At 43.5% G+C, this 25470-nt stretch overlaps 1 protein-coding gene and 1 long non-coding RNA gene across 5 annotated transcripts; one reads left to right on the plus strand and one right to left on the minus strand.

Moving 5' to 3' along the window:
- Positions 1-305: 305 nt before the first annotated feature.
- Positions 306-22029, minus strand: LOC148317690 (uncharacterized). 2 transcript variants are annotated; one of them, XR_015840057.1, is made up of 7 exons: positions 21639-22029; positions 20462-20554; positions 17011-17161; positions 15257-15417; positions 9675-9746; positions 806-998; positions 306-624 (listed from the first exon to the last, which is right to left on the minus strand). It is a non-coding gene; the product is annotated as an uncharacterized LOC148317690 (long non-coding RNA). The 2 variants fall into 2 exon arrangements; XR_015840058.1 differs by lacking the exons at positions 306-624; positions 806-998 and adding an exon at positions 6664-7032.
- Positions 6664-23921, plus strand: LOC148317691 (double C2-like domain-containing protein alpha). 3 transcript variants are annotated; one of them, XM_088284821.1, is made up of 12 exons: positions 6830-6889; positions 7119-7182; positions 10062-10426; positions 11616-11695; positions 12620-12694; positions 13267-13376; positions 15293-15419; positions 15496-15555; positions 17642-17835; positions 19785-19866; positions 20063-20159; positions 22482-23921. In XM_088284821.1, the coding sequence occupies exons 3-12, from the start codon at positions 10081-10083 to the stop codon at positions 22616-22618; spliced, it is 1308 nt and encodes a 435-aa protein (XP_088140947.1). In that variant the 5' UTR covers positions 6830-6889; positions 7119-7182; positions 10062-10080; the 3' UTR covers positions 22619-23921. The 3 variants fall into 3 exon arrangements, with proteins under 3 accessions (XP_088140946.1, XP_088140947.1, XP_088140945.1); XM_088284820.1 differs by lacking the exon at positions 7119-7182 and having other exon boundaries at positions 6664-6889; XM_088284819.1 differs by lacking the exons at positions 6830-6889; positions 7119-7182 and adding an exon at positions 7300-7570.
- Positions 23922-25470: the final 1549 nt, after the last annotated feature.

Genomic DNA, 25470 nt, shown 5'->3' on the forward strand with positions numbered 1-25470 from the left:
ACAGTAAAGAAAAAAACCAAACACAAGTTGTCAATGGTAACGCAAAATCCTCTGGCTTCAGCTGCAAGGGCCTATTGATCGTCCATTCATAAATAAATGCCTGGTTTGATACTGGTATGTTTCATTTTCTCATAATTTTTTTTTTATTGTCATATGCCAATGTTGCAAGATCAGGCTATGACTTCATTTTATTTTCAAGATGAATGCCCTTTCTTGCAACATCACAAATTAATTCAAGATGATGAAATTTGGCCTAATCCTCACATTTTATTTCAATCAACAACACAAGTGCCTGTCACCTTTCCGCCATGACGATATCAGACTTCTTCCCATCCCTCAGAGAGGCTGTCGTCTGTGAGTCAAACGTTGCAACTTTATTACTCTCAAGGTAAAAGTCAAGTCAAACCTGCTGCTGTGACATTTGAAATCAGCTTTTTGGCTCCAGACCAGCTCTTCAAACAGCTCCTGAGCTCCACGGGGCAGCACCCGTCTGTCCACGCAGACACATGCGACCGCCGTGGATGATGGACACGGGCAGCTGTTGAACGGCGATGCCAGACTGATTCCCACAGCTGATGCGACCACTTTTAGCCACCATCAAAGCGAACGCGAATGATTTTGGAGCTGAGGTATCAGGTGAGAGAAGGATCATTGCAGTCGGATGACATTTTTTGGCCCCGCCCTCACATGACTAATATTTTGGGCCAATATTTTGTTGAAATGTATTTAAAATGATTTTTGTGCCGCATATTATAGGTCACATTAATAATAAACTTTTGTTTTCATTTTCTTTAATCACACAAACCTGGCATTTGAACAGGGGTGTGCAGACTTTTAATAACCCCTGTAAGTCTTCCATTCCAGTGCTGGCAGCCGGCGAGACGCATGACCCACGTCACTGGAAATGCCCTCCCGACCTCGTCACCTCATCCGCATCCTGGTCCGCCGCGGCACACGGTAGCCGAGCACTGGCGCCGGTTTCCGGTGTTGCCTAGCAACTGGACGGTGGAAAACAAATCGAAGCCGTCATGTAGGGGATTGTACAGCAAGCGGGATTATTTGTGCATGAGAAAGGAAGAATTAGAACTAGACACAAAATACGCAGACACAATGCACGGAGATGACGTTTATTGAACACCCGGAGGGAAACAAAAGCAGCGTGGGCTCAAATCTTTCTTCATTCCGATGAAATCATTACACACAATATTACAGCTGGGAGTCCATTACCGAAAAGGGGAAATAGCAAAATTTCTGAGAGAAAAAGGTTCTGAGTTGCAAAAAGTTTAGAAAAACAAACAAACAAGTCTGTCAGTCCACTAGCTTAATGCCAACACTAATTAGCATAAAGATTGTGGTTGTAAAAGCAACACAAACGACACACAAACACGACTTTGAAAAACGTATTTGGAACTCCAACCTTATTTTAAAACCCTCTTTGAAAACCCCCAACATGACTTGCAAACCCTAACCGCAAATCCTAAGAATTGATAACCTATCCCTTCTTTTTCTTCTGGACAAATCTATTTTAAAAATAGAAAACAAGACTGTCGTTGAATTTTTTCTTATAACTACAGTTTTAAAAAAATATTTTCTCTCTGTATTCATTTTTCATCTTTATCACCGCAGTTTTTTTTTTTTTTGTTGCTGCTTTGGGATTTACAATCGGTCCTGCAGGCACAATGTCGGTGATATTTATTCTTTCGACGAATGTCGAAATTAAATCGCAACAACTGGGTAGCAGAGGCGTACCTAATAAAGTGTCCGCTCTCTCTCTTGCCTGTGACCTTTAATTTAGACTTGTGTGTTCCAGACAAAAAAAAAAAGCAGCATTCACAACAAATGAAAGTAGAATAGTTTCATATTTCATATCATGTTCTTTATGCATCGCTAAGCTAATTGTGCTTTTTTTTTTTTTTTAATTTCTTCTCATTTCCTGATGCGAAAATGAGTCACTTTTTCCATTCGAAATTTCTCCTCACATTAGACGAAGACGTCGGGCCAATTTGAGCGCGTGCTGTTTGTTTACCCTGACAAGTCATTAGAGTCATCGGCGTCTTGTTTGTGTGCTTATCACATCTCACAAACACTAAAATGATGAATATTTATGTTCATCTTATCAGTGAGTAGCGAGCCGGGGCGCCCATTAAGAAATACTGTGCACCCCCCCATTATTCACCGAGACTGTTGGCCTGCAAATCGTTGCGTAAATGATGGCTATTAGAAATGCATCCGAATTTTATCTTCATTTTTAGCCAAAGAAATAAGTGAAAACAGGTATTACAAATTCTTTTGGCTACCCCCCCCCAAAATTATTATTATTTTTTAAATAATCTGCGAATATATGAATCTACAATGCGGAAAAAAAATTGGGAAACAAAGCTTCCTTTTTATTTGCATTTTTTTTTTTTAGCTTTTGACAAGACAATTCGCTTTTATTTCACAACTGTCATAATAATCCCAACCGTGACAATAAACGTCTGAAACGGTGTGGCAAAAACGCCTGCGAACGCTCAAGTGTTTCCCGCCAAAGCCGTCATGTTCTTCGGGTCGCCTTTTCATCAGCTCATCACGCTGACGACTTTCGCAGTGCAAATTAAAGATGCTTGCCTGATTTGCATATCAAATTTGCCAACGGAGCTTCACGCACACGCAGACTGAAAGTTGCACAATTACAGGACTATGTTATGAGAATCAAGTCAGAAAGAAAACATTTGCGGAATGGCCAGTGAAAGAGTGAATTCATTTTTTTTTACCCTCTAAACGCTGAACATATTCCCCAGCCCAGGGCGAGAGCCATTTTTATACCGCCAATATAATTTACTTTTTTTTTTTTTTTGATATTTCTAAATGTGTCATCTGTATAATCGTTTCACCAAGACGGCAAACATTTTTTTGTTTCAATGCCCTTTGGAGTGTTTTTGCATACGAATGGCGGCTGGCCGCACATCACCTGAGGGCTGCGCGTTTGCCCTTTTACGATGGCGCGCTTTTGTTTGAAAAAAAATAAAGGAACATTTTTGCAATTTAAACCTCCGCTCGCATTCGCAACAAAGACTGACCTCCAAATTGCCACTTTGAGCATTCTTTGCATGGCGTGCGCTTCCGACGCCGTTATGAATTGCGCTTTCAATGTGTTCCGCCGTCCCGTTATTTTGATTTTATTGCTGCTCAGCGTTCCGATGGCGTTTTAGAGGAAATGTGAGAATAATGTCGTAATATGAGCTTTTCTTCTAAAGGACTTCAAATTGGTTGTTCTCGCTGTATAATTGCACTCTGGTGGAGTTTTTTTTATTTGCCGCAGCGGTTATTGGCATGTGTGATTGTGTTAGCACCCTAAACGAAATGATAAAAATATGAAGACACATTTTAAGCTTCGGTTCAAACCCCTTTTTTTGTGTTAACCGTATGCCGCACATGACGACATACGAAACTAGCATAGCATGAAAATAAAAATCTGACGTAGATTTGGGGGAAAAACGCCAATTTAAACTTGAAGGCGAATAACCAGAAGGATGAGAACCAATTACAATCCATCCAAGCACTTTGACTGGTAAATGGCGAAAAGGCGCACTCTCAGCAGAATATTTTATGAGACTAATTGTTGCCATTTGTCTTTTTAAAATGCTTCGGCGCGGCCGTGTGAGCTGCTGCAACACAAACAAACAAAAGAATTTGCCGCCACAGGAGGACTTGTTGAACTACATTACATCGTCCATGACTGCTGCCCTCGAATGCGACCACCGGGCCGGGAAATTGTCCAAATCCTCTCATTTGGCCTTAAATGCAAGTTTTTATTGATCATCAAACCATGAAATATTTCCTGTTTACATTTAAAATAGTGTGCTGCAATCTAGTGGACGACAGTGGAATTACACCCAACGCACATTTCAAACGGAAATAAATAATGCCCAGATTATCCTGCGCCATTTGCACGGCAACGGACCGATTTTGTTCGTTTTCTAAAATTCACGCGCCATTTCATTTTGTCACGCTGAGCCGAAATTAACACGCATCAAAACTTTTAAATTCGATTTCGGTTTAATGAGTGTGAGCCTTTATTGAATGTAAACGGCGGCCATGCAGTCGGCGCATGTGTTGCTCGGAGGCGCCGCGCATGGCGAACGTGCACGTGCACGTGCACGTGCAGAAAGCGTTTGCTCACATTATTGCCAATTTGTTTGCTCGCAGTGACGCACAACACGGCGTTTAAGCAACGTTACCCTCTTTGATCACGCGGTCCCTCGGGCAGAAAATAATCATCATCATCGCTGTTGTGGCTGGAACGCAAGTTTGCCGTTAATTGCCACTGCATGTGATCTCCATCTTTATGGCTTTTTGATGGCGGCCGACACTCAAGCGGTGCTTGATGATGAGGGCATAATTAAAAGCGCACAAAGTTGGAGAGATGGGGGGGGGGGGGTTGTTCTTATTGATTGCAACTGTTTTTTTTTTTTTAAAGGTCATCATTCAGTGAAACTAAATATATGGAGTGTTTGCTCTTGGGGACACAAATTTAAATCATGAAATAACGACATGGGAAACTTCAACCAGGAGTGGCAATAAATAGCTTGAATTTTTTATTTTTTTGCTATCTGCCGCTTGTTATGAAGTGAGTTGAGTTACGATTACGGCCACCATAAAGTGCTGTGATGTGAATTTTTGGGATTGCAATTCAAAACAAAACAAACAAAAATAATAAATCACATCAAGGCTCCACTGTTTTTTTCTTCATTTTGTATTTCTTTGAAATGTTTTTAGTCCTGGAGATGTTGAGTAACTAAGTATAACAAAAGCATGATTTATTTATTTTTTTTCTTTGTGATTTGGATTTCAACAACAGAAAATTGTCGTTCCAAGTTGTCGTCGTTATTATTATCGGACATACATTATTAATGTATTCAGAATGATTACACAGCTGTTGTCAGCCAGCCTGAGGGAGCACTTTAACCTTGTGTGCATTTGAAATGAGCTCTTCAGTTGTCATAATCGTGCAGAAGTGCATGTATCGTATCAGGAAAAAAAAAAAAAAAAGCGCAGATATGCGAAGACGAAAAGCAGCAATGAAGGAGGCCAGCGAACGATATAAATAAAAGCAAAGCGCGATATGAACGTGTGTGTGTGTGTGTTGCTCTGGAGGGTTTTGTGCATTACACCACCACGTTAATGCAGTCATGCGTGTCCATGCCACGCACGGCATCAACGTAACGCAAGCAAAGCATACATGACTGGTGTGTGGGCATGCGTGTGCACGTGCGTGTGTCATGCTTGGCTTGCGTGTATCTGCAGAAGGAAGGACAAAGAGGACGGCGGAGCTGAGGAAGCAAAGAGACGCACAAGGGAACGCCACGAAAGGAAAGCGTAAATAAAAAGAAAAAAAAAAAAGTGGCAAAGCATATTCATTGTTTTAGAAATGTTTCCCACCAAAAGATGCTATTAAAAGGCACAAATGAGTTGACAAAGACACTAATTGGTGTATGCAGGGACAAATAGCACGTTTCGACTCGTTCTATCACTGACACTGACTCAAGAACGGTTAAGCCTAATTATATATGGAGGAACGATTGCTCAGCGGAGAGAGAGAGCGAGAGAGAGAGAGAAGATGCCTACTTTTGCTTAAAACACCAAAGACGCGACATTTGACACTAAACTATCAAATCATCATTCTGCCATCAATTTGGCTGGGAGTGGCAATAAACAGCTGTCCAAACAAGCCCGTAAATTACAATACATCGACCCCTTCAATGATTGTTTCGAGTTATTCTAACGTCTGTCGTCAAACTTGGATTGATTGCTCTTTGAAAGTTTATGGGACTGAGGATGAATTCATGAAAGCGTTTGCAATCTGGCGACGAAGCTCACCATTCGGGTCAAAAAGACTTCAACTTTGGATCGCTTCGTGAGTGTCACTTGGCCAAGACGAGCGCTTCTGTTCAAGGCAGCGAAGCGTGACGGAGAGCGACCATCGGATCAACCTCACCCGATTCTTCCGAGGATCTACCGAGCGGCGGGCCGCACCATCCTGTTGTACGGCGACACGGCCGTGAAGGAAAGCTGACCTGAGGAAACTAGAAATCTTTGACGCCGATGCCGGGGTGAACTTAGGCGTGACGACAGCTGAAGGATGAGCAAGCAAGGATCATGTCAAATGGCCGCACGACGCCGGCTGAACACAGACTTGGTGAACGGCGAACGGACGGACGTTGCAATATGGGCCCTGCGAACAGTCTGTGATGCTCAATAAGTGAAGAGAAAAATTGATGGCTGGACATGTTCGGATCAGGTTCAGGATGAGGTTTTGGATTCAGCTGAGGCGTTTGTCTTTTTTTGATGGCTCTCGTGCGGTGCCAGAGGTCATTTGTTAAAATCAGATTTAGTGGTCGGGTTGCATTATTTCAAGTATTTCAAGTTATTTCAATAGACTGTATAATATTCGAATAATTTCAGAGAGCGACGGTTGAGGGACGGCATGCTTGATCGTCAATAAAAGCATGTTTATCTCGTTGTACGAGCGCGTCTGCGAGCCACAAATGCTCCAGACTATCAAGGAAAGACCCCCCCCCCGCTGTCTTTCGCTTTCTCTCTCTCTTTCCCCTCTTCAGTCTCTCCTCCTCCTCATCCTCCCATGTCGCCCCCCCCCCCCCCGCTCCTCATTCTCATCACAACTTGAACTATGGACGCTTTTTAATATTTCACCATAAACGCCGTGAGCCCCCGCTCGGGGGGTCTTGCGAGTCCTCCCTCCTCTTGCTCTCTCTCCGCCTCCTCCTCCATCTACTCTGCGCTCCTCTCTCCGCCACCTGTTAGTCCGTCCGTCTCGCTGCGCTGCGTTGGGATCCCCTCGTCTTTTCTTCTTCTTGTCTTTTATGAGGAGTTTTACGCTTGCTCTGAGGTAAGACACCGTTGCCTCGCACCTGTTGTCATCTTTGCATCATCATCATCGCATGTCACGCCACTCGCAACAATATGAGGCGAGAGAGCCAACGGGCTGATGCTTTGTTTAAATCTCTGCAACATGTGGCAGCTGTGCTTTACCTGCTCTCGCACACACACACACACACACACACACACACACACATAGGTCGAAGTTCACTCATCCCTGACTTGGCTCGAATTGACAGGAGCTACAGTAGCGCTGCTTCGCACTCAACTTGTGGCATGTGGCTGTCAGCTGGTTATTTAAAGGTGATTATGTGTGTGTGTGTGGGGGGGGGGGGAGGCGTACCACGGGGTGGGGGGTGATGCATTTTCAAATGTGCGCTGCAGGTGGACCAACAAGACTGACTGTTGAATTAATGAGCGATATGGATTTCAAAAGGAGGATTCATCCATACTTGCATTATGAGTCTCATTTAAAGTGAAGGCGCTAAAAGAAGACGAGCGGGAGGAGGCGGAGGCATGTTGAGCACAAATGTACTCCTCCAACCTCTAACCTCAGCCGCTATACAGTCGCAATTGTGTAACGAGAGAGCCGCAGCTGCGTGCAGCTTGGAATGATGCAAAGTAACTGGCATGCGATGGGTCGGCCGACGTCATGGCATGTTTACGGAGGAGCTGGAAAATCGATGCAAACGTACATGGATTTATTACGACTTGTTTAATCCTGACTAATGACTGTTGAGTTTGTTTGTGGTTGGCGGGGGCGGGGGGGACAATAAGCAGGACAAAAGATAATCAAAGACATACATTATTAAATCCATGCAGATGAGATGCTATTGGTCCCAAAAAAATAATTAAAAAAAAATAAAAATCACTGAATGGCTTAGTTTACGTCCATAAAAGAAATGCTGATGGAATATAGAGCCAGTAGTGTTCAATTTGTGGAGCGCAGCAAACACGGTGCATCAGCATTTGGTCGTTCTGCCGCACGCAAATGGAATAAGCGAGGAGAAGGAGCGTGCTGGCACAAGGACCTTCAGGTGCAGATGGACGAGCCTTACACGTGCATAAAAAGAGAAGCTCACAAGTATTTTCTGCGCGATTGTTGTTCCTCCTTTGGAAGAATGTCAAATAATCGACGCTGAGCCTGGTCTACTCGATATTATTGAAGTCGTTTTTCCCGATGTGAGGATGAAAAGGAAGGATGAAAGCGAGCGTCATGAGAGCGATCAATGGGGAGATTTTTTTTTTTTTTTCCTCCCGGCGGGCTGACGGGCCGTGTGATTGCATGTGTGCTCACAGCCACATGTGCCACTGACCGTGCACATCACATCAACGCACGCACGCACGCGACAACCGCACTGCCTGAGCGTGCGTGCGTGCGAATTCATAAACCGACGCAATCGACATGTTCACTGGCATTTTTGCCACAATTCCATTTATCTTCGCATCAGAGTAAATTAATCCCTCTGCCATTGTTAGTGAGATTTTCTTTTTCTTTTTTTCCTATGACTCGAAATTCATTACTTGGGCTTCACTTTGACGTCAACGTCAGATTATTTACTCCACCGGGCAGTTAGCGTCGTCTTTTTTTTTTTTTTTTTTGTGGGGAGAACGGTGAGATGCTTGACACGTGTTGACGAGCCACTTTTATCCTTTCTGACAAGCGTTTGTGTCGAAAAACAGAGAACAACGCCTGCTTGGACGGTCGCTGTTCAGTACCGTGAACTCACTTTTATCACAAACAAGCAAAAACTTTTCACTTTAAAAAGTGTTGTTTAGCGCTCTTGCTCTCCTAATTGCTAAAATAAGAAACAAAGCATGCTTTTTTCCAACTATTGCCGTGGAATGCACGCATGCACAGAGTTCGGTTTGCTCAGAATCGTTATCATCTGTGTGCAAAACTAATCGATCACTTTTGTTTCATGTAGCCCGAGTGTGCTGTGTTGGCAACTTTGAACTGCTTCCATTATTTGATGCCAAGGCCTGCCAAAACTGTGAGAAAGTGTGTGACTCACTTCATCTGCTCCGAGTCTCCAGCTTTTATTTACCCCCCCCCCAAGCCTCACAGTAAACTCCAGAGATATAACACTCCGAGCATCTCGCTACGAATCGATGGATGCTGCAGGTGGTCCAGAGGGGGATTTATCAACCGGCGAGGACTAAACGCCCCCACCAATGCCAGCTGCGTTCCGTCTTTAGAAAAGAAAAGCCGTCAGATCTTTTCGATGCGGCCCCCTCTTGTTTATTTCAGGATGGCCGGCCGCGGTCAACTCAGAGCTCGGCTAACGCAACTTTATATAACCGCCGTGCCATTATACTGAAGACGACGTCGCCACGTACAGCGGATTCCATCCCATAATCACCCGATTGTCTACGGAGGATTCCGATGACACGCTGCAATTTGATCGAGGAGGACGGAGGCTTTCGGCGGGAGATTTGCGAAACCTAAAGCTTCATCTTTTATTCCCGGCCGCCTCGGGTGGAATTTCAATGCGGTCCACGCAAATGCAAATTAGAGCACACCATCTGCTGTTTCCGACAAAAGTAACTTCCTTTTCGGGAGATTTGTAATTATTTCAGCGCGGGAGCCGTCCGTATTCTGACTTCCGAGCAAATAAAACCCTCATCCATATCAAATTCCCCGCACGGGGAATTGCGGGGAGTTGCCAGAGCAACACAATTACAGTCTAACGATCACTTTCTGCGGTAACACAGTCATGTAAAAGCGCCCTCATAAAATTTCGGGGAAGATTATGCCGGTTGCCGGCACAGAGGTGGACGATAATTGCCCTTACCTGGAGGTGTGAATGCGATGAGGTGCCGATCCCCCAAAGTCAGTTGCAAAGGCCTCCAGTTCAGTCACGAACCTGAATAGAAGAAGCAGTAGAAAAAGAATAAACACACGAAGAAATTATGGAACACCAAGATAGCTCAATGTGCTTCACAAATTTTAAAAGTAATTAAGGGACCAAAAAGAAGATTTTAGATAACATTAAATTAATTCAATAATTATATTCATAATATCAAACATCGGTCTCCAAAAATCCATATAGGAAAATGAATGTAGACTTTGTGGTGACTCCTTTTTGTTGCTGACTTGGAATGAAGTAACGCTATTTGGGGAAAATGGAGTTGATGCACCGTACAAATTGAGTTGTGACGCGACTCTTCTTCCCTTTCAGTCTTTCGACCTTCATCCCAATGACCGTGCGGAAAGGAAAAACTTTAGCCATCACCATCCAGGAGCACATGGCCATCGACGTCTGCCCGGGACCAATCCGGCCCATCCGCCAAATCTCCGCCTACTTCCCCCGCCTCTCACCCACTTCCTCCTTTTCGGAGCCGCTCTCGCCCAATCAGACGGGAGCTGCCGCTGCCCTCAGCCCGGGCGGCACGGGACACGGCGGAGCGGGAGGAGGGAGCGGCGGCCTGTTGTCGCCCTTGTTAGCGGCGGGAGGCGGCGGTGGCGGTGGGGGGGGCTCACTGTCCGCCATGAGCAGCATCGACACCTCCATCGAAGTGGACAGCTGTGACAGCGACGATAACAGTGAGTCACCCAGAAGTTGCTGGAGCAATAAATAGAAAGCGCCGGTCCAGTATGCGAGCGGTCCCCAACCAGTGGTCCGCGGCCCCAATTTGGTACCGGGTCATATGATGTCCTGAAAAGTATAACTACTGATTCAACTCTGAATTGTATACGTACAAAATTGTTGAACAAAAAAAAAAGGAGAGTTCAGTCGGATCCAAAAATTCCGCTTAAGCTATTCATTCTCGCTGCAAGAATCCGCCGAAACGCGCTTAATTAAAAATGTCACGGCTGCCTACGTTAGTTAATGTGTGACAATTGTCACATGACGCTCCGACGAAGAACATCACGGTTTAACGCTTCATGTAGCCGACATGCTACTATTTTTGAACTGAAAAATTCTATCACATTCAACCCTCAGGGACTCAGGCAATGTGCGTCACCGGCTTAAGTCAAAGAAAAAAGGAAAAAAAAAAGTTCAAATCAATGCTTGTAGGCACTCCTTTTAGAAGACACATTTGCAGATGTAAATAAGAGGAAATGCACGGGGAAAAAAAATTTCACATATACAAATCTAGATATGTTTAGTTTGCTTGACACTTTCTATAATGTTTCCAATATTTTCCGACATGTGAATGGCTCACAAATTCTATCAAATCATTTTTTAGAGGCTTTGAACAATCAAGGTTTTGAAGCCGATCACAGACTTAAAAAAAAAAAGAAATAAATAAAAATAAACATTTAATATATTAATATACACTGACCCAAACAAAACAAACCCAAAAAATATGGGGCAGAAATATTTGAATTACAGTATTTAAAGATTAATCACAACAGAATTTTTAACCTTCAGTTAAACAATTATTCAAGTATTCATAGTTTTTTTTTTTTTTAAATATTCACAATAGTGCTTCCGACTCTAGATTTTAGATTACATTAATGGACAACTCAACTCAATTGAATTAAGTCAATTCTATTTATAAAACACTTAAGACCATGAGACAGCTGAGCATAACCCAATTCAAAAACAATCAAGCAGTGAGAGAACGTAAAACAAAACCAAATAAGACCTTAAAATCCGGGCTCCCTCTTGCATGTTCCAGTTAAGAAAGCGAGCGGCAGCATTCCCAAAACGGAAGTTTGCTGTTACCCAAAGTCATTTGTGGCCTGCGTTGTCATTTCATGCCCAACGTGTGTCATCTATTCGCAGCATCTTTGGGGACTTTGGAGTTTGACCTGCTGTACGATCGAGCCACCAGCTCCTTGCACTGCACCGTCCTCAAAGCGAAGGTAAGCAAACGATTCAAAGGTTTGGTGGTTTTGGGGGGGGGGCTGGAAGAGATTTAATGACGTCTCAATTGATTTTTAACGGGAAAAACGTGATTTGTGAGTAAACTCGGTCTCAGCGAAAATGGGAACGAAAAAATCTGCCTATTGTGGATTCGGGTACTCGGCATCAAAATAAAAACAAAAATCCAATCAGGATCAAACGAGAATTTTCTCTATTATCTTTTTTTTGGGTGGGGGGGGCTTGCGTGTCATTTGAACACATTACAAGCATCGCATTTGTTTGGGCGAGAGCGCCGCCGCTTTGATGTGGGACGCCCTCACAGAGCCGCCGGCGTGGCTGAAAAATGTCGATACCGGCAGATGAAAGCTTTGCAAATAACGTTTGGAAGAGGTGCGTTGAAAAGACGCCGGCGCCAGGCGCTAACGTCACAATCAAACAGTCACGTGTTACCTTTTGCCAGTGTTCATGTGCTACGGTATGATTTCAATAAAGTTAAAAAAATTTAAAAATATGACTCGCTAGTTTGTAATCATTTCAAGTTTTACCTCTGCAGTTTTGGAGAGAAGTTTGACTTTTGGAACTGGCGCGAAATAGAGGATAAAAAAAAATGTAGGACTCAAATCGACACGACTGTATTTTAATGCGGGTCATTCTGATGACACGAAGCTAAGCACTTGGTGTGAAAAGTTTGAGAAGGACTCGTCGAGGTCAAATCCCGATTGAATAATTCATTGACAGAAGTCGGTCCGAAGAACCTTTTTCATAAATCCACCGACTCTCGTCTGTGCGCAATAATTCAATCTATGAACGAAGCCTCCGACTTTCCGTCGGGGCCGTCATTAAATGAATCTTTCTGGGCATTTGCTCAAATGTTCCCGTCACGTATTGTACCTCCTCCTCCTCCTCCTTTCTGTCTCTGCAAGGGTCTGAAAGCGATGGATTTCAACGGCCTGGCCGATCCTTACGTGAAGCTGCACCTTTTGCCGGGAGCCTGCAAGGTCGGAATCTCGTTATTGGAATATAAAAACCTAGTTTTTCTCTAATCATCATAAGGAGGCGGAATATTACCGACAAGCTTGGGGCAACTTTCTGTCTTGCAGGTGTGCCTGATTGTACAAATTAAATGTTTGGAATTGATTGGTCATTAATCACATCAAAATGGAGTGCACTACTCGACTAAAATTTATCAGTGATGGGAATGCTTTGATTTTCTTGTCATACAGAATTTATATGGAGTGCACAAGCTTGCCTACGAGTGTGAAAAAATGTTATAGAGTAGTAAGAGTACTAGTGCACCAGAATTGTGCTACTAGTGCTCTAATTGTCTGCGAAATATATAGTTTATTCTCATTCAGATTAATTTATTACTTGAAAAAAAAAATCACATTAAATTGCAATCGCAATACAGAAGGGGGAAAAAATAAATGGATTTGCACTAAACGGAAATGGCCTCCAATTGTCGTCGTATTCGTTTTCAAAAGTTCTCCTGGTCTCGCTGACTTTGTTTGGCAGAACACCAGCTGGTGCCTGTTGTATAACATCATTTATTATTTTTTTTTCTCTTCTGCAGGCCAACAAACTGAAAACTAAGACAGTCCGTAACACTTTGAACCCGGTGTGGAACGAGACGCTCACATACTGCGGCATCACAGAGGACGACATGTATCGCAAAACGCTGCGGTAAGAATTCCCGTCTCGCCCCCATCTTGACAGGAAGTGGCGTCGCTCCGCGCGGCGCTCTTAGGCCTTTCAAGCCTTCGGTTACGCTTCGTTCCTTCCCCGCCGCCGCTGCCCGCCGGGATCAGTGAGGATCTTCGCTCATTCCCCCTCTCTTTGTCTCGCTGTGACAGATTGGGGTCACGCTTAAGCACCACGGGGTGTTTTCATTTCCTAGACCCCCTACCACCACCAAAGGTGAGAAAAGCCGGGAATCGTCACGTCCATGCCACATAAAAAAAAAAAACTTTGGCGGCGTAGGATTTAAAGAGAATCAAGCCAGGGGGGAAATGGCTGACCTGTGACACCGCGGTCGGAAAACGAGCTCTAAAGGACGACATGAGCATTATAACGAGAGCACGACCAATATGGATTTTTTTTTTTTTAGGCTTCTGATAATTGGCAAAATGAACTTCTAATGCTTTCCCAAAAAGATAAAAGCTTGAGGGAATCTTTTGAAAACGAACAGGCGCAAGTTATGACACGAATACCGAAAGCAAATGATCTCATTTCTGCTCTGCTGCTTTATTCAAATGAGACAAAAGAGCAGAAGATTATTTTGCTGCGATGCAATTGACTTTTTTTTCCTTTGTCTTTAATCCCCCACCTACGTGTTTTATCACCGCTGCCGCAGGGAGCGTAGTCAGACGTGGGAATCTTTCATTTAGAAATCCGTCATATTGATTATGGTGCCATTTTACTTTGTGACTTTACATATTTTACGGTATATTTTGGGTTATAAAATTGAAACATTGTATACAATAGGCGGCGGATTGCCAATTTTGGCGGCTGAGGAAATAAAAACAAATGCAAGATTTGTTCCGTGAAGTGAATTAATGACCATTTTCATTTTTTAGAGCCAACCAATTGGGTTACAGATTAATAACCCAATTGGGGTTACTTTGAACCCAACAGTTGGAAGAGTGAGCTCGCCACAAATGTTATGTTGCTGCACGGCAACAGGATTTTTTTTTTTTCCTCCTCATTATCCAGAGCCACAGTCAGACGATCCCTTTCCTCTTTGCATTGTGCACGTCAGGCCCATCAATCATCACGTCCACGTGCCGTTGCCCTTTTCGAAAGGTTGCCAAAGTGTCCGCGATGTGAGATACTTGGCTCGATATTACCTCCAAGGTTTGTCACCCGTATCCTGCGGCAACATCTGGCTCCTTTTCCTCAATAACGTCTTTTAGCACCGCCGCCGTCGCCATTAATGAGTCGCTTTCACACAACTAGTCGCACAGGAGCTCAAACTAGCTCGTCTCATCCATCTCGAGGATTTTTTTTAAAGGGCCGAAATCCCATTTGAATGAAGCACAGCGCCGCTTCTCTCCAGCGGCATATCGCCCGATGCAAAAAGCTCTTCAGCACTGTTCGATTGAAATGAATTCCTGCCTGTGCCGCCCCACCTCCGTCCTCCCTCCTTATGGCGTCCCTCGCCTCGCTGTGCGCTTTTGATTGCAAATGTGCTGCCTTCCCCACACCCGTCCGCTCCTTTCCACTTGGGCCTTGGGCAGGTGGTAGGTGTAAAATTTGGATAGGTCCATAAATATGGATGGACTCCATCCTGCACAATACACTTTTTCTCCATCCCCGTAGCGAGGAGAGTGGTTCTTGTACAAATGTCTTTTAGATTATACAGAGTGTGCAGGGAGGAATTGAAAAATGGAGGAACAAAGTACACTGGTCCCTTGGAAAATAAGTGAGTCAACTTTTTTTTTTTTTTTTTTGCTTTGACTTGCAATTGAAAATTTGAGATCGTAATAATCCCTCAAAAAAAGTTAGCATCAAGCAGTTTAAGGCCACTCGGAGCGCCTGTAAAAACGATGAAGTTCTTCTTCTACCTTGTATTCATGTGCTCCTCTTTCTTCCTCGTGCAGGGTGTCCGTGTGCGACGAAGACAAGCTGACGCATAACGAGTTCATCGGGGAGTCGCGGGTGGCCCTGCGCCGCGTGAAGCCCGACCAGACCAAACACTTCAACATCTGTCTGGAGCACCCACCTCCTGTGAGAAGACGGGACAGACGGTTGCACAAAAACCAAAAAGCTCCTGACCCGTCCCATCTTTTTTTCCGCCCCGCAGCTGCCCTCGCCCACGGCGATGAGCACGGCACTCAGAGGCATCTCCTGCTACCTGAGAGAGGCGAGTACACTTCCCGTCCAGCTCACCGCGGCATGCAAACTGGCAAATCCTGGACCGATTGCGTTGTCAGTCACAGGAGTCTCGCTCACATTCTTGAGTTTCGCAAGGTTCGGAAACGATGCCGTGATACGAAGCCGTCTGGTCGGCGCGGCTCTATTTTTGTCCAAATGGCGCTGGTCGTCTTTTCCGTCGCAGCTTTTATGCCACTGAACTTTAATGTTGGTCATTAAGGTGCCATTTGGAGAGTTGGTATTTATTTTTTATTGGGCGTAAAAAGCTTGGTCGAACTTAAATAGCGTGTTTAATTCGCTCGCCTCTATGTTTGTCACCAAGCTGCTTTATTGATTCGGGTGATTTTTTTTTTTGCTGACGTTTGTCTGCTCCCTCCCCGCTAAACTCACACACACACAAAAAAACAAAACAATCACTCCCATTGGTCGCGGGCGTGCCGCGGCGGCCATTGACGCCTATTTGCTTCTGCCTCGCTAATGAGTCGCTTACTATCGACCTGTGAAGGTCTGAGCTGTTTTATTACCACACACGCTGCAAATTATCATCCCTAATTGTCGAGTCCACCAGTCAGACGTAAGCGACCCCCCCCCCCTTCCCCAAAATACAGGAAGTTCTGGAGGATGGGGCTATGAGAGACGCGAAGCTGGGGAGACAATTAAGCGAAGGGAGGAAGAATGTGAGGCGTGCGCCATATCGATCACTTTACTGCGTGTCCTGCTCTCGCCTGGAGATAAGACTTAATGAGAGATGGAGCGATACAAAGGAGACGAGAGCTCGGAAATACAGCTTCTGCTTTTATGAGAAATCGCAATGGGAGCTTTTCCAGTAGGCGCGGAGCTCCCATATACAACTAAACAACATGCATGTGTCGATGCTTCTGGCCAAGCCGGTGAGTCACGGCCTCCCACTTCACCCTTTTTTTCTTCCACCTGTCACTTTGGATCTTTTCTATCGCCTGGCTTGAGTGTCAAAAGCTTCGATAACAGTTTGCAGTCATCCATGTCAAAGTACTGAAGCCCGGAGCCATAAACGGCATGAATGACTGGCGGCCGACGGCTCCTCATCGCTTGCGTCTCGATTTTGAATGCAGGTAGGAGACGGAAACTCAAGCGAGGCTCGCAAGCACGCTTTCCTTCCATAACCAAAGTCGCCGACTTTTAATCTAGAATGGCAATAAAAGAGCCAAATGGTGGGAAAACTAGCAGACAAAAGCGGGTCGTTGAAAAAATTTTATTGCTTGGTATTTAAAAAACATGCGTCAATATAGCATTTGAGCCCAACGTCCAAAATCAATGTTTTTCTTTTCTCTGTCGACATCGAAACTAATCCCTGTAAGTTTGAGGACCGAACTCATAAAATGCATCAATACGAGCTGCGACTCAGGCTACCTCATGCAATAAAGATTTGTTATCATTTCCAATCAATAGGTTTCGCTTTCCTCACCGTTTCATGAAACTTTGGAGACGCTCTGCTTAAAAAAAACACAAGCACACGAAGGACAGAAGTCGCACCACTTTGACCTTTAGTCATCAGCTCCCTCATGCTTCATGGATGGCTTATTCAAGAATTGACGCATTCTTGCTTTGAACATTCACTGAAAGAGAAACAAAAATTGACGTTAAATGGAGAAAGTACAATGTCCGGAATTCACCTGCATGAGGAGGAGTCCTGCGCCGCTGTGGGAGTGATCAGAGCCAAATTGACTTCAGTCGTTTGCATTCCTTTTAAATGTTCAATAGCTGTGCCGCTCAGTGGGATCATTGAAAAAAAAATACAACGCAATGCCTAAGAATAATCATCTGAATACTAATCAATAGGGTCATTTTAGTTTTGTTCGTCTATGTAGCAGACACAGGTCACCACTCAAACTAAAAACTATTTAGCCAACTTTGACGTCATGAGAGGAACGAAAAGCCCCATCTCACTTTTTACAATGCGTTGGGGAAATCTAAAGTATGAATCACAGCCGCCGCCGCCTGCGTTGTGCGGCTGCATTACTTTTGATTACATGCGGGGCTCCCGCCGCTCAACCTTCTGCGACTCTTCTCATCATCTGTCTGGTCGTCGTCCTCAGTGGGAGACGGAGCAGCAGAGAAGTCTGGAGGAGCGAGGCCGCCTGCTCCTGTGCCTGCAGTACGTCCCCCCGGCCGACGCCGACGGCGAGGGGCCGGGCGAGAGGGCCCGCGGCGGGCTGTGCGTGGGCGTCAAGCGCTGCGCCCACCTGGCCGCCATGGACGTCAACGGATTCTCCGACCCCTACGTTAAAACGTAAGCGACGCATCTGCTTTGTGTGCGCTGCTTGTCAACGGGCGAGCAAAGTATGACAAAGCAGCCGGGTCATTTCTTTTTCATTTCAGCCTCATTTTGCTAAATTGTATGAATCTATTTTTTTTTTCATACTGTACCCCCCGAGCCCCTCATGGATCACCTGTAGCCGCCACTCGTTAATGACCGCCCGATCCATCAAGATAACGGCGACAGGTGACGGCGGCTTTCCCACAAGTGGGAGCCATCGGCAGCGCGTTCATTCGTCAAGTTTAACGACGGTGGCGTTGAATGGAATGTCAGTCCTCTAAAAAGGGCAGCGAGAGACTCCGCGGTGAGGGTCACGCCACGGAGCAGACGCCAGAGTCTGGTCGGGGTGGTTAGTGTCACAAAAGTCCCCCGTCGTTTGATTACTCCGTGGCGGAAGGGAAAGCAATACTGCGCGTGTCAGCGAGGTCAGCGAGGCTCCTCCGCTTGAATGATGCGCTCTGACAGCAAGGACACAAATGAGCACGGAAATGTTCTTAATGTCACACTTTTTTTTTTCCTCAAGGGGATTCCAGCTTGTTCCTAGAACGAGTGGATCGCCGAACAACTCGCAGTCATGTCCACACACGCCGCACAAATTAACGAAGGGAGTCCGGCTTTCACAACTGTGCGGATTTGGCTCGATTGAATGTTTGTTGTGACAGGGATTAAGCTGCAAAGCTCCTCATAGTTCGGCAAACAGCTCAAATATAAATAAACTAACAAAAAGAATGAACGATGATTATGATTACGAGGGATGAGATAAAGATGATAGACCATTTTAGACAAAAATAAATGGAAGGTGTTATATACAAAAATATGAAAATATTTTCCACTAAATGAATTAACAAATAGCGGGTTTAACAAATGTTTCTTTTTTTTTTCTTTTACAAGTTGAGAAATAATTAAATTGACTAAAAACATATTTAAAAAATCCAGACTATGAATAAATAATACAAATTAATGAAGCATGTGTGAACTATTTTAAAGAAACTAACAAAAAAGTAATTTGTTGTAAAAAATAAATATGGAATTGATTGTATAAAAAAATTAATTAAAAAAAAATAAATTTAAAATTTTAAATAATTCATGGCCATTTTAAATTACAAGTAATTAAATTTGTTATAAAGAAAAAATGATAATTGATGTTTGAAAAAAAAATTTTACATTTAAAGAAAAATCTCATTTTCAGGCCATATTAAAACTATGAATAGATGAGATTGTTATTTTTAACCCCAAAAATTTATGGAATATGTTATAAGCAAAAAACCTAAATAAATAAATACAAATCTAGTGTCATTTTGGAATCATACCAGTCGAGACTTTCGAGTGACGGCATTTTGTGCCGTTTTCCTTCTAAAAATCGAACAGACGTCAATTAACTCATCGTTAATTCCTCATTAATTCAGCGATTGAGGCCATTTCGTCACACTCAGATTGTCTCCACGTGTTGCCTCCTTCAGCCGAGTAAGCCTCCGCATAACTCATGTGCGTGTGCCTCGTTTCGTTTTTCGTTTGACGCTCACATCGTTGCCCTTAAGCATCACAATTCTTCTCGCAAGACGCTTTGTTGTGTCTGCGCGCGTGTGGGAACATACGCTCGCAGACACGACGAGCTGTGGGCTGGAAAGACCAACGAGAGATTTCGCCGCGCTCCTTCCAACTGACGTGCAAATATTGGTGGTCGGTGCTTTCAGAATTTTGCCTTTTCAATGAGAAACGCTCAAAAACTGAGCGGTATTAATTTTACATGTAGCTGGTGTTTGCAGCGGTCTACAACGGCAAGAATCCGTCTCGCCTCAGAAAATCCAGAGATAATGCGCTCGTCTTTCCATATGAAATCCGCTTAGAAAAATCATTGCTATTCCTTGCAGCAGGTGGACAAGTCGCAGTAGACGATGACGCTGTCACATTCTTTGTCTCAGGTACCTCAAGCCAGATGTTCAGAAGAAGTCCAAGCACAAAACCGCAGTGATAAAAAAGACTCTCAACCCGGAGTTTAATGAGGTACACTGTCAACGTTCATACGCTCAGTACACGAGTGCAAAGACGAGGCTTATTTTGGCTCCTATAGTCCTCGGACACACTCTGCCGCATCCGGAGCCAATTACTGTTTGCATACGATCATCATGCTGCCTCATTACGGACACAGCGGCCCTCGCTTTCGCAAATAATGGCTCCACCCTTTGCTCCGTCTTGTCAGGAGTTCTTCTACGAAATCTCCTTCTCAGAGCTCGCCGCCAAGACGTTAGAGGTCACCGTTTGGGACTACGACCTTGGCAAGTCAAACGACTTCATCGGTGAGTGGAAATGCTGCACGGTCGCAACGTTGCACGTACTGCCTTAGTTCCTTCTCCAATAGCACCACTAAGAAGCAACTTCAACCTTCTTGTGAAAGGTCATCACAAAAGACAACTGTGCGTTGGGTAGATTGCAAGATGGGATGTCAATCCAATACATTTCAAAAGGAATCTTGATTAAAAAAATAAATGCGGTGGAATTTTAGACAAAGTTACCATGATCAGTAAGGGATTGGCTAATTAATTGCCCTTTACTTTGTATTAATAACACAACAACCCCAAAAAAAGCATTCCAAACACACCTGAGCGAAAACGTCCTCGGCAAAGCTCATGAAGGTCTGACTTGGGGGATGAACAAGGAGAATCGTCAGTAAAACGGGGCAAAATCCAGATATCTCGGGAAGAAAGGCAGTTTAAATGGCAGTTTGCATACTAATGTGGTTTAACTAAACGCGAGAGTGTAAAAATAAATCTCAAATCAAGATTTCGACATCCTTACAGAGGTAGATGCTGTTTAGACACATTTTAGTATATAAATAAAGACGACAAAGAACGGCAGAGTTCCTTAATATGTACATAAGTAGGCTAACTGTAAAAGAGCATGGAAATTGCGTTTAAAAATAACTAACACTGCCAGGTGGAAAGCAACTTTCCGATCCTTATGGGATTACAGCGTGGGAGGAAGATGTTACAAAGTGGCGCGATGTTCACCTTTATTTAGTGGAGAAACCTGGTGTTTACATTACACACCAAGCCAAGATCACTGCTTGGGCTATGGTCAACAGAAACGAGAACTGCATCCTCATAGCTCACTTTACTTACATGGAAGTGTTAGTAACATTCAGCTTGTCTGCTAGGTTGTGTTGTGCAGTGGTTATTTGGCTGGGATCGCGTTATTTTTACCTAATCGATCGATTGCTGGAGTGACAAATTGTAGGTCAGTTGTGATCGGTCTATTTTAGCATTATTACATATCTGGCTTACAAATTAACTGGCTCCCGACTCCAGATTAATGTCAGTCCAGTAATTTGGGGTTTCCTAGTCATAACTTTACCTTATCTTAAAAATGAGGTGAAAAGATAAACTCTTTAATATTTAATTTCCTTCCCCAACCTTATTTCCTTGCAATGCCTTTTTAATTATTAACCCCTAACCATAGCTTTGTATTTTTGTGGGGCCCTAATAATTCTGACAATTCTTATTTTGTGCATCTAAAACTGTTCAATTCAATAAATTCGCGGAACTTAACGGCTTATGTACATGACCGTCGCGCCAAAAATAAAACAATAATGCTAACGAATTGGGAGTTACTTGTAGCGAGTGTGAACCAAAGCACAAAGAGGTTGAATGAGTTAGTTAGCCACCAGTTACTAGCTAGCACTAGTAGCTAAAACACCTTGCCATTGTTCCACAATTCTTGACCGCTTGACATTTCAATACACGGAGGTTAAACTCAACCGAATGACCACGAAAACTTACCTGATACGAAATGAGCATCGAAAACGCGGACATTGTTTGATGACGTCGCCGTTGGCTAGCTTGTTAAGCTAGCGACACCGGTGTGTCAGAATTTGCATGTTTCTTCTTGGAATTGAGAAACACTAAAGCCCTTCTACTCCGGGTTTGTTTGAAAAAACCAAAAACTAGAACAACTGCACTTGAAAAAATCAATTATATATTAAAAAAATAATAATAATAATAAAACTGCCACACACACGTCTTCTGGTGTGTGTCAAAGATTCGCGCGCGGCTTTTGATGACGTAACACGAAGCTGCGTCTCAAACATTCTCGACTATGACAGTGGTCATCAACTCTTTTCAGTCAGGGACCGACAACTTGTTGTTTCATGGTCACAAATTAGTTTATAGATCTTAAGAACAATAAAGTATATTTTTTAATAGCCTATGAATGTACAGTACATCTCTTAAAAGCAAATTAGCTTGACATAGCACCAAAGCTAGCTAAGGATATTCACTAGCTAGCCAAAGGCTGCTCTGCACTGCAATAGTGCAGAACAATGCATAACCAGGCACTAAGCAAATATTGGATGTTCTATATAGAAATTTAGTACGCTTCGGCACTTTTCTGTAAAAATTGGAATGCAAATTTGGGGTCTTGGCTACTTTAGACTCTATGGACTACTTTTTAGCTCTCAGTCACCAAAAAAACATGTTGCAAGCCAAAGTCTCAGAATGCAAGATACGATACAATTAAATCACTAAACCATGTAATCTCTTCTGAGCATGTAACAAAACCTCCAAAAATGTAAATTCCATTCAGTGGCATTCGCTTCCCTCATCTGATGTCTCTGTGATGGCCAGGGGGCGTCTCCTTAGGATGCCACTCGCAGGGCGACACCTTGCAGCACTGGATAGACTGTCTGAAGAACAAGGGCAAGAAGGTGGAACGCTGGCACACGCTGACCAACGAGCTGCCCGGCTCCACCGCGCAGGAATGAAGCGCGCCTCTCAGGAACTGCGCCACCGACGGCACCACATCACGGACGGCGCCAAGAAAGAAGGGACAGCGGAGGCTTTTTTTGCATGACTGTCAACGGACTCCCAGCCTCACAAATGACCTCATCATTCATAAAAAACAGAAAGGCCTCAGTCAGAGAAAAGCAAGTCGAGACACGGATCGTGACACTATACGTCACTGGCATCGATAGATAAGCAATTTCTAATTGAGTGAAATTGGATCATTTTCCACGCCACGCACCTGATTATCTCTAAAGTCACAGAGGTTGGGAATCGCTGCTCAAACAGTTCTTCAGCTTTGACGTGAACCCGTGCAGGAAATGAGAACATTTAAGCCCAATGGAGGATTTGCGTATCCTATTAAGATGGACCGGTTATGTTGAACAGATAAAAACGCATGCACGTCTCGCTCGCACTGCAACAACGCTTCAGAGAATCTTCAAATAGACATTTTTGCATTTATTGAATTTGGGACGGATGAGGCTCGTCACAGCACACGCTGCTGAGAGCCTAATAAGATGGAAAAGGAGAATCGGTTCTTCCACCTTAACGACTTTGTGTCAGTTGTTTGCATGTTCCGTGTTGCTGGCGTCCACTCAGATTAAAAAAAAAACGTGCTGCAGGAAGATATGATCATCGTTGTTGCCAATTGCACTCTTTTAATGGCAATATTATGTTCATGCCAATTGTTTTTTTGTTCTAATATGCTTCAAGTTGTACCAATGTGTCAACGCAAATATTCCAAAATTACAAACCTTGAGCGAGGTACACACATAATGATTTTTCTTTTTACATACGACACAACACAAATAACCAGATATTATATGTAGTACCAAGACTGACCTGTGAGAGGCAGCATGGTGCACACAAAGAAGAATGAGTAGTAGTAGATCTTGGTACCAAGTGACTACGTAGAAGTGAAGGGAGACGCTATATTTACGTGATCTGGCCAAAGCCTTGTCGTATGGAAAAGAAAGCTTTGCTGCCATCTTGTGGCATATACTGAGAAATACAAAGCAATTTCTTGTGGAGGTTTTGTGTAATTCACATTTAATTAACAAAGCACACGGCGTTTTCCAAAGCAGCCGCCCTTATTTGAGGATGGCATTTATGTGTGAGGCATGTTAAAAAAATAAATGTAAAAAAAAAAAAAAAAATATATATATATATATATATATAAGCATATATATATATATTGTTGGGAGGGTTGTTGTTTTTTGAGGTTGTTTGTGGAAGTTAAGTGAGCATGGTTTATTTTTTAAGTCCATAAAATGTTCTTATCAATTTGCTTTGTACATCCCTCTCATTTTTTTCACATGGACAATAAATGCAATACTGCCCCTTAGAGGCCGGTATGTACAACTGCACCCCCCCCCTCACTCCAAAAATCCAAAAGCTCATCTGATGAGTCCTGTTGTCGAGTTTGACCTAGTTGACGTGTGTGAGTAATAATTGTGTCAACACTGATACACACGCAGACACAGATACAGACGAGATGTCATGAAAGCGCGAATAAGAAGACGAAGAAGATCTAATCTGACATGTTAAAGCAACCAGCTGGACTCAAGGCCACATGGTTGACATACAACAAGGTGCAGTTCAATTAAGGCAGTAGGTAGGAAAAATAGCAAATATTTTTTTCACATTTAGTTTCAAACAATTTTTGGAAAGAGATATTAAAAATGTTTCCCCTCTGTACCCCAGGTTATATAATTCCACCAGTTGGAAGTACAATTTGGATGATATTCAATTTAAATCCGCAGCCTTGAGAGGACGCCACATTCACTCTGAATGAGTCCAATGAGAAGTGGCAGCTCATTTGACATCCTCTGATTGGGCGCATATTATAAACATATTCAATTAGAATCTCATTTCTTATGTGGACTGGAGAAAAACTCCCTGCTGCTGTTTGTTCCTCATGACATCAAATCGGTTTAAAATGTGCAAATGGCAACGTAATTCTAGACTCACTAGTCACAATATTAGAGACAGCCGCACAAAGAATATTTTCATGGGATCATACATTGGATAGACAAAGTCTACACACCATTTAAATTGCCTCGGGTGATCCCCAATTAAAGTTCAGCAGTTCGAGTAGGCTTTTGTTGGATTTATTTTTACTCTATCACAAAAGCCTGAAATTTGAGCAGGGGTTTGTAGACTTTTTATCCACTGTACTTAAAACAGTTTCTCATGTGTGTATGTACAGTCGTACCTAATTTGTGCAAAACTTTGATAGTGGAGGAAGCAGCACACTCGGTTAAAACGTAATGTCCAAATGTGTCTTCTTTTTCTTTCAGTTGTAATTTGTTGTTAGTGAGCATGCTGATCGACAGGATGCTGGCGGCCGCGGCGCAAAGTGCTTGCTGATATGAGCCAGCTGGATATAATCCCACTGACCCACTTAGTGCTTATGAGGACAAATGTGAGCGGCTCCACTAAAGGAGTTCCTGACAAATTAGCCGACTCACCGTATCTTTGCCTGTCAACATGGAAGCACAGCAGAGGGGATTTTTTTTTTTTTTTTTTTTTTATTAACGCTGCTCTATGCGCTTATGTTGTCCCACAAATTTAGTTTTGAGACCTACATGTTTTGCATGTTAGCATGAACAGATTTGTCACATGAAATTATATGGATTAGCGAAACTTTTTGGTTTTAAAATATGCAATTCTCTTTCGCTTTGTGTCACGTCCGCTATAAAGGAAAATCCTGAAGCAAGCACACTTGGCTTCTTATTTGGAGAAATGTGCACCTACTAAACAACAGGCGCTAAGGATTTTATTTTTATTTTTTGGAATTCACACCAGCTCAGTGTTTCCTTCCTTTTGGAGG

Source organism: Idiotropiscis lumnitzeri, chromosome 20 (genome assembly GCF_059441095.1).
Source record: "Idiotropiscis lumnitzeri isolate Australia: NSW breed Sydney's pygmy pipehorse chromosome 20, RoL_Ilum_1.0, whole genome shotgun sequence".
Taxonomy (NCBI): domain Eukaryota; kingdom Metazoa; phylum Chordata; class Actinopteri; order Syngnathiformes; family Syngnathidae; genus Idiotropiscis; species Idiotropiscis lumnitzeri.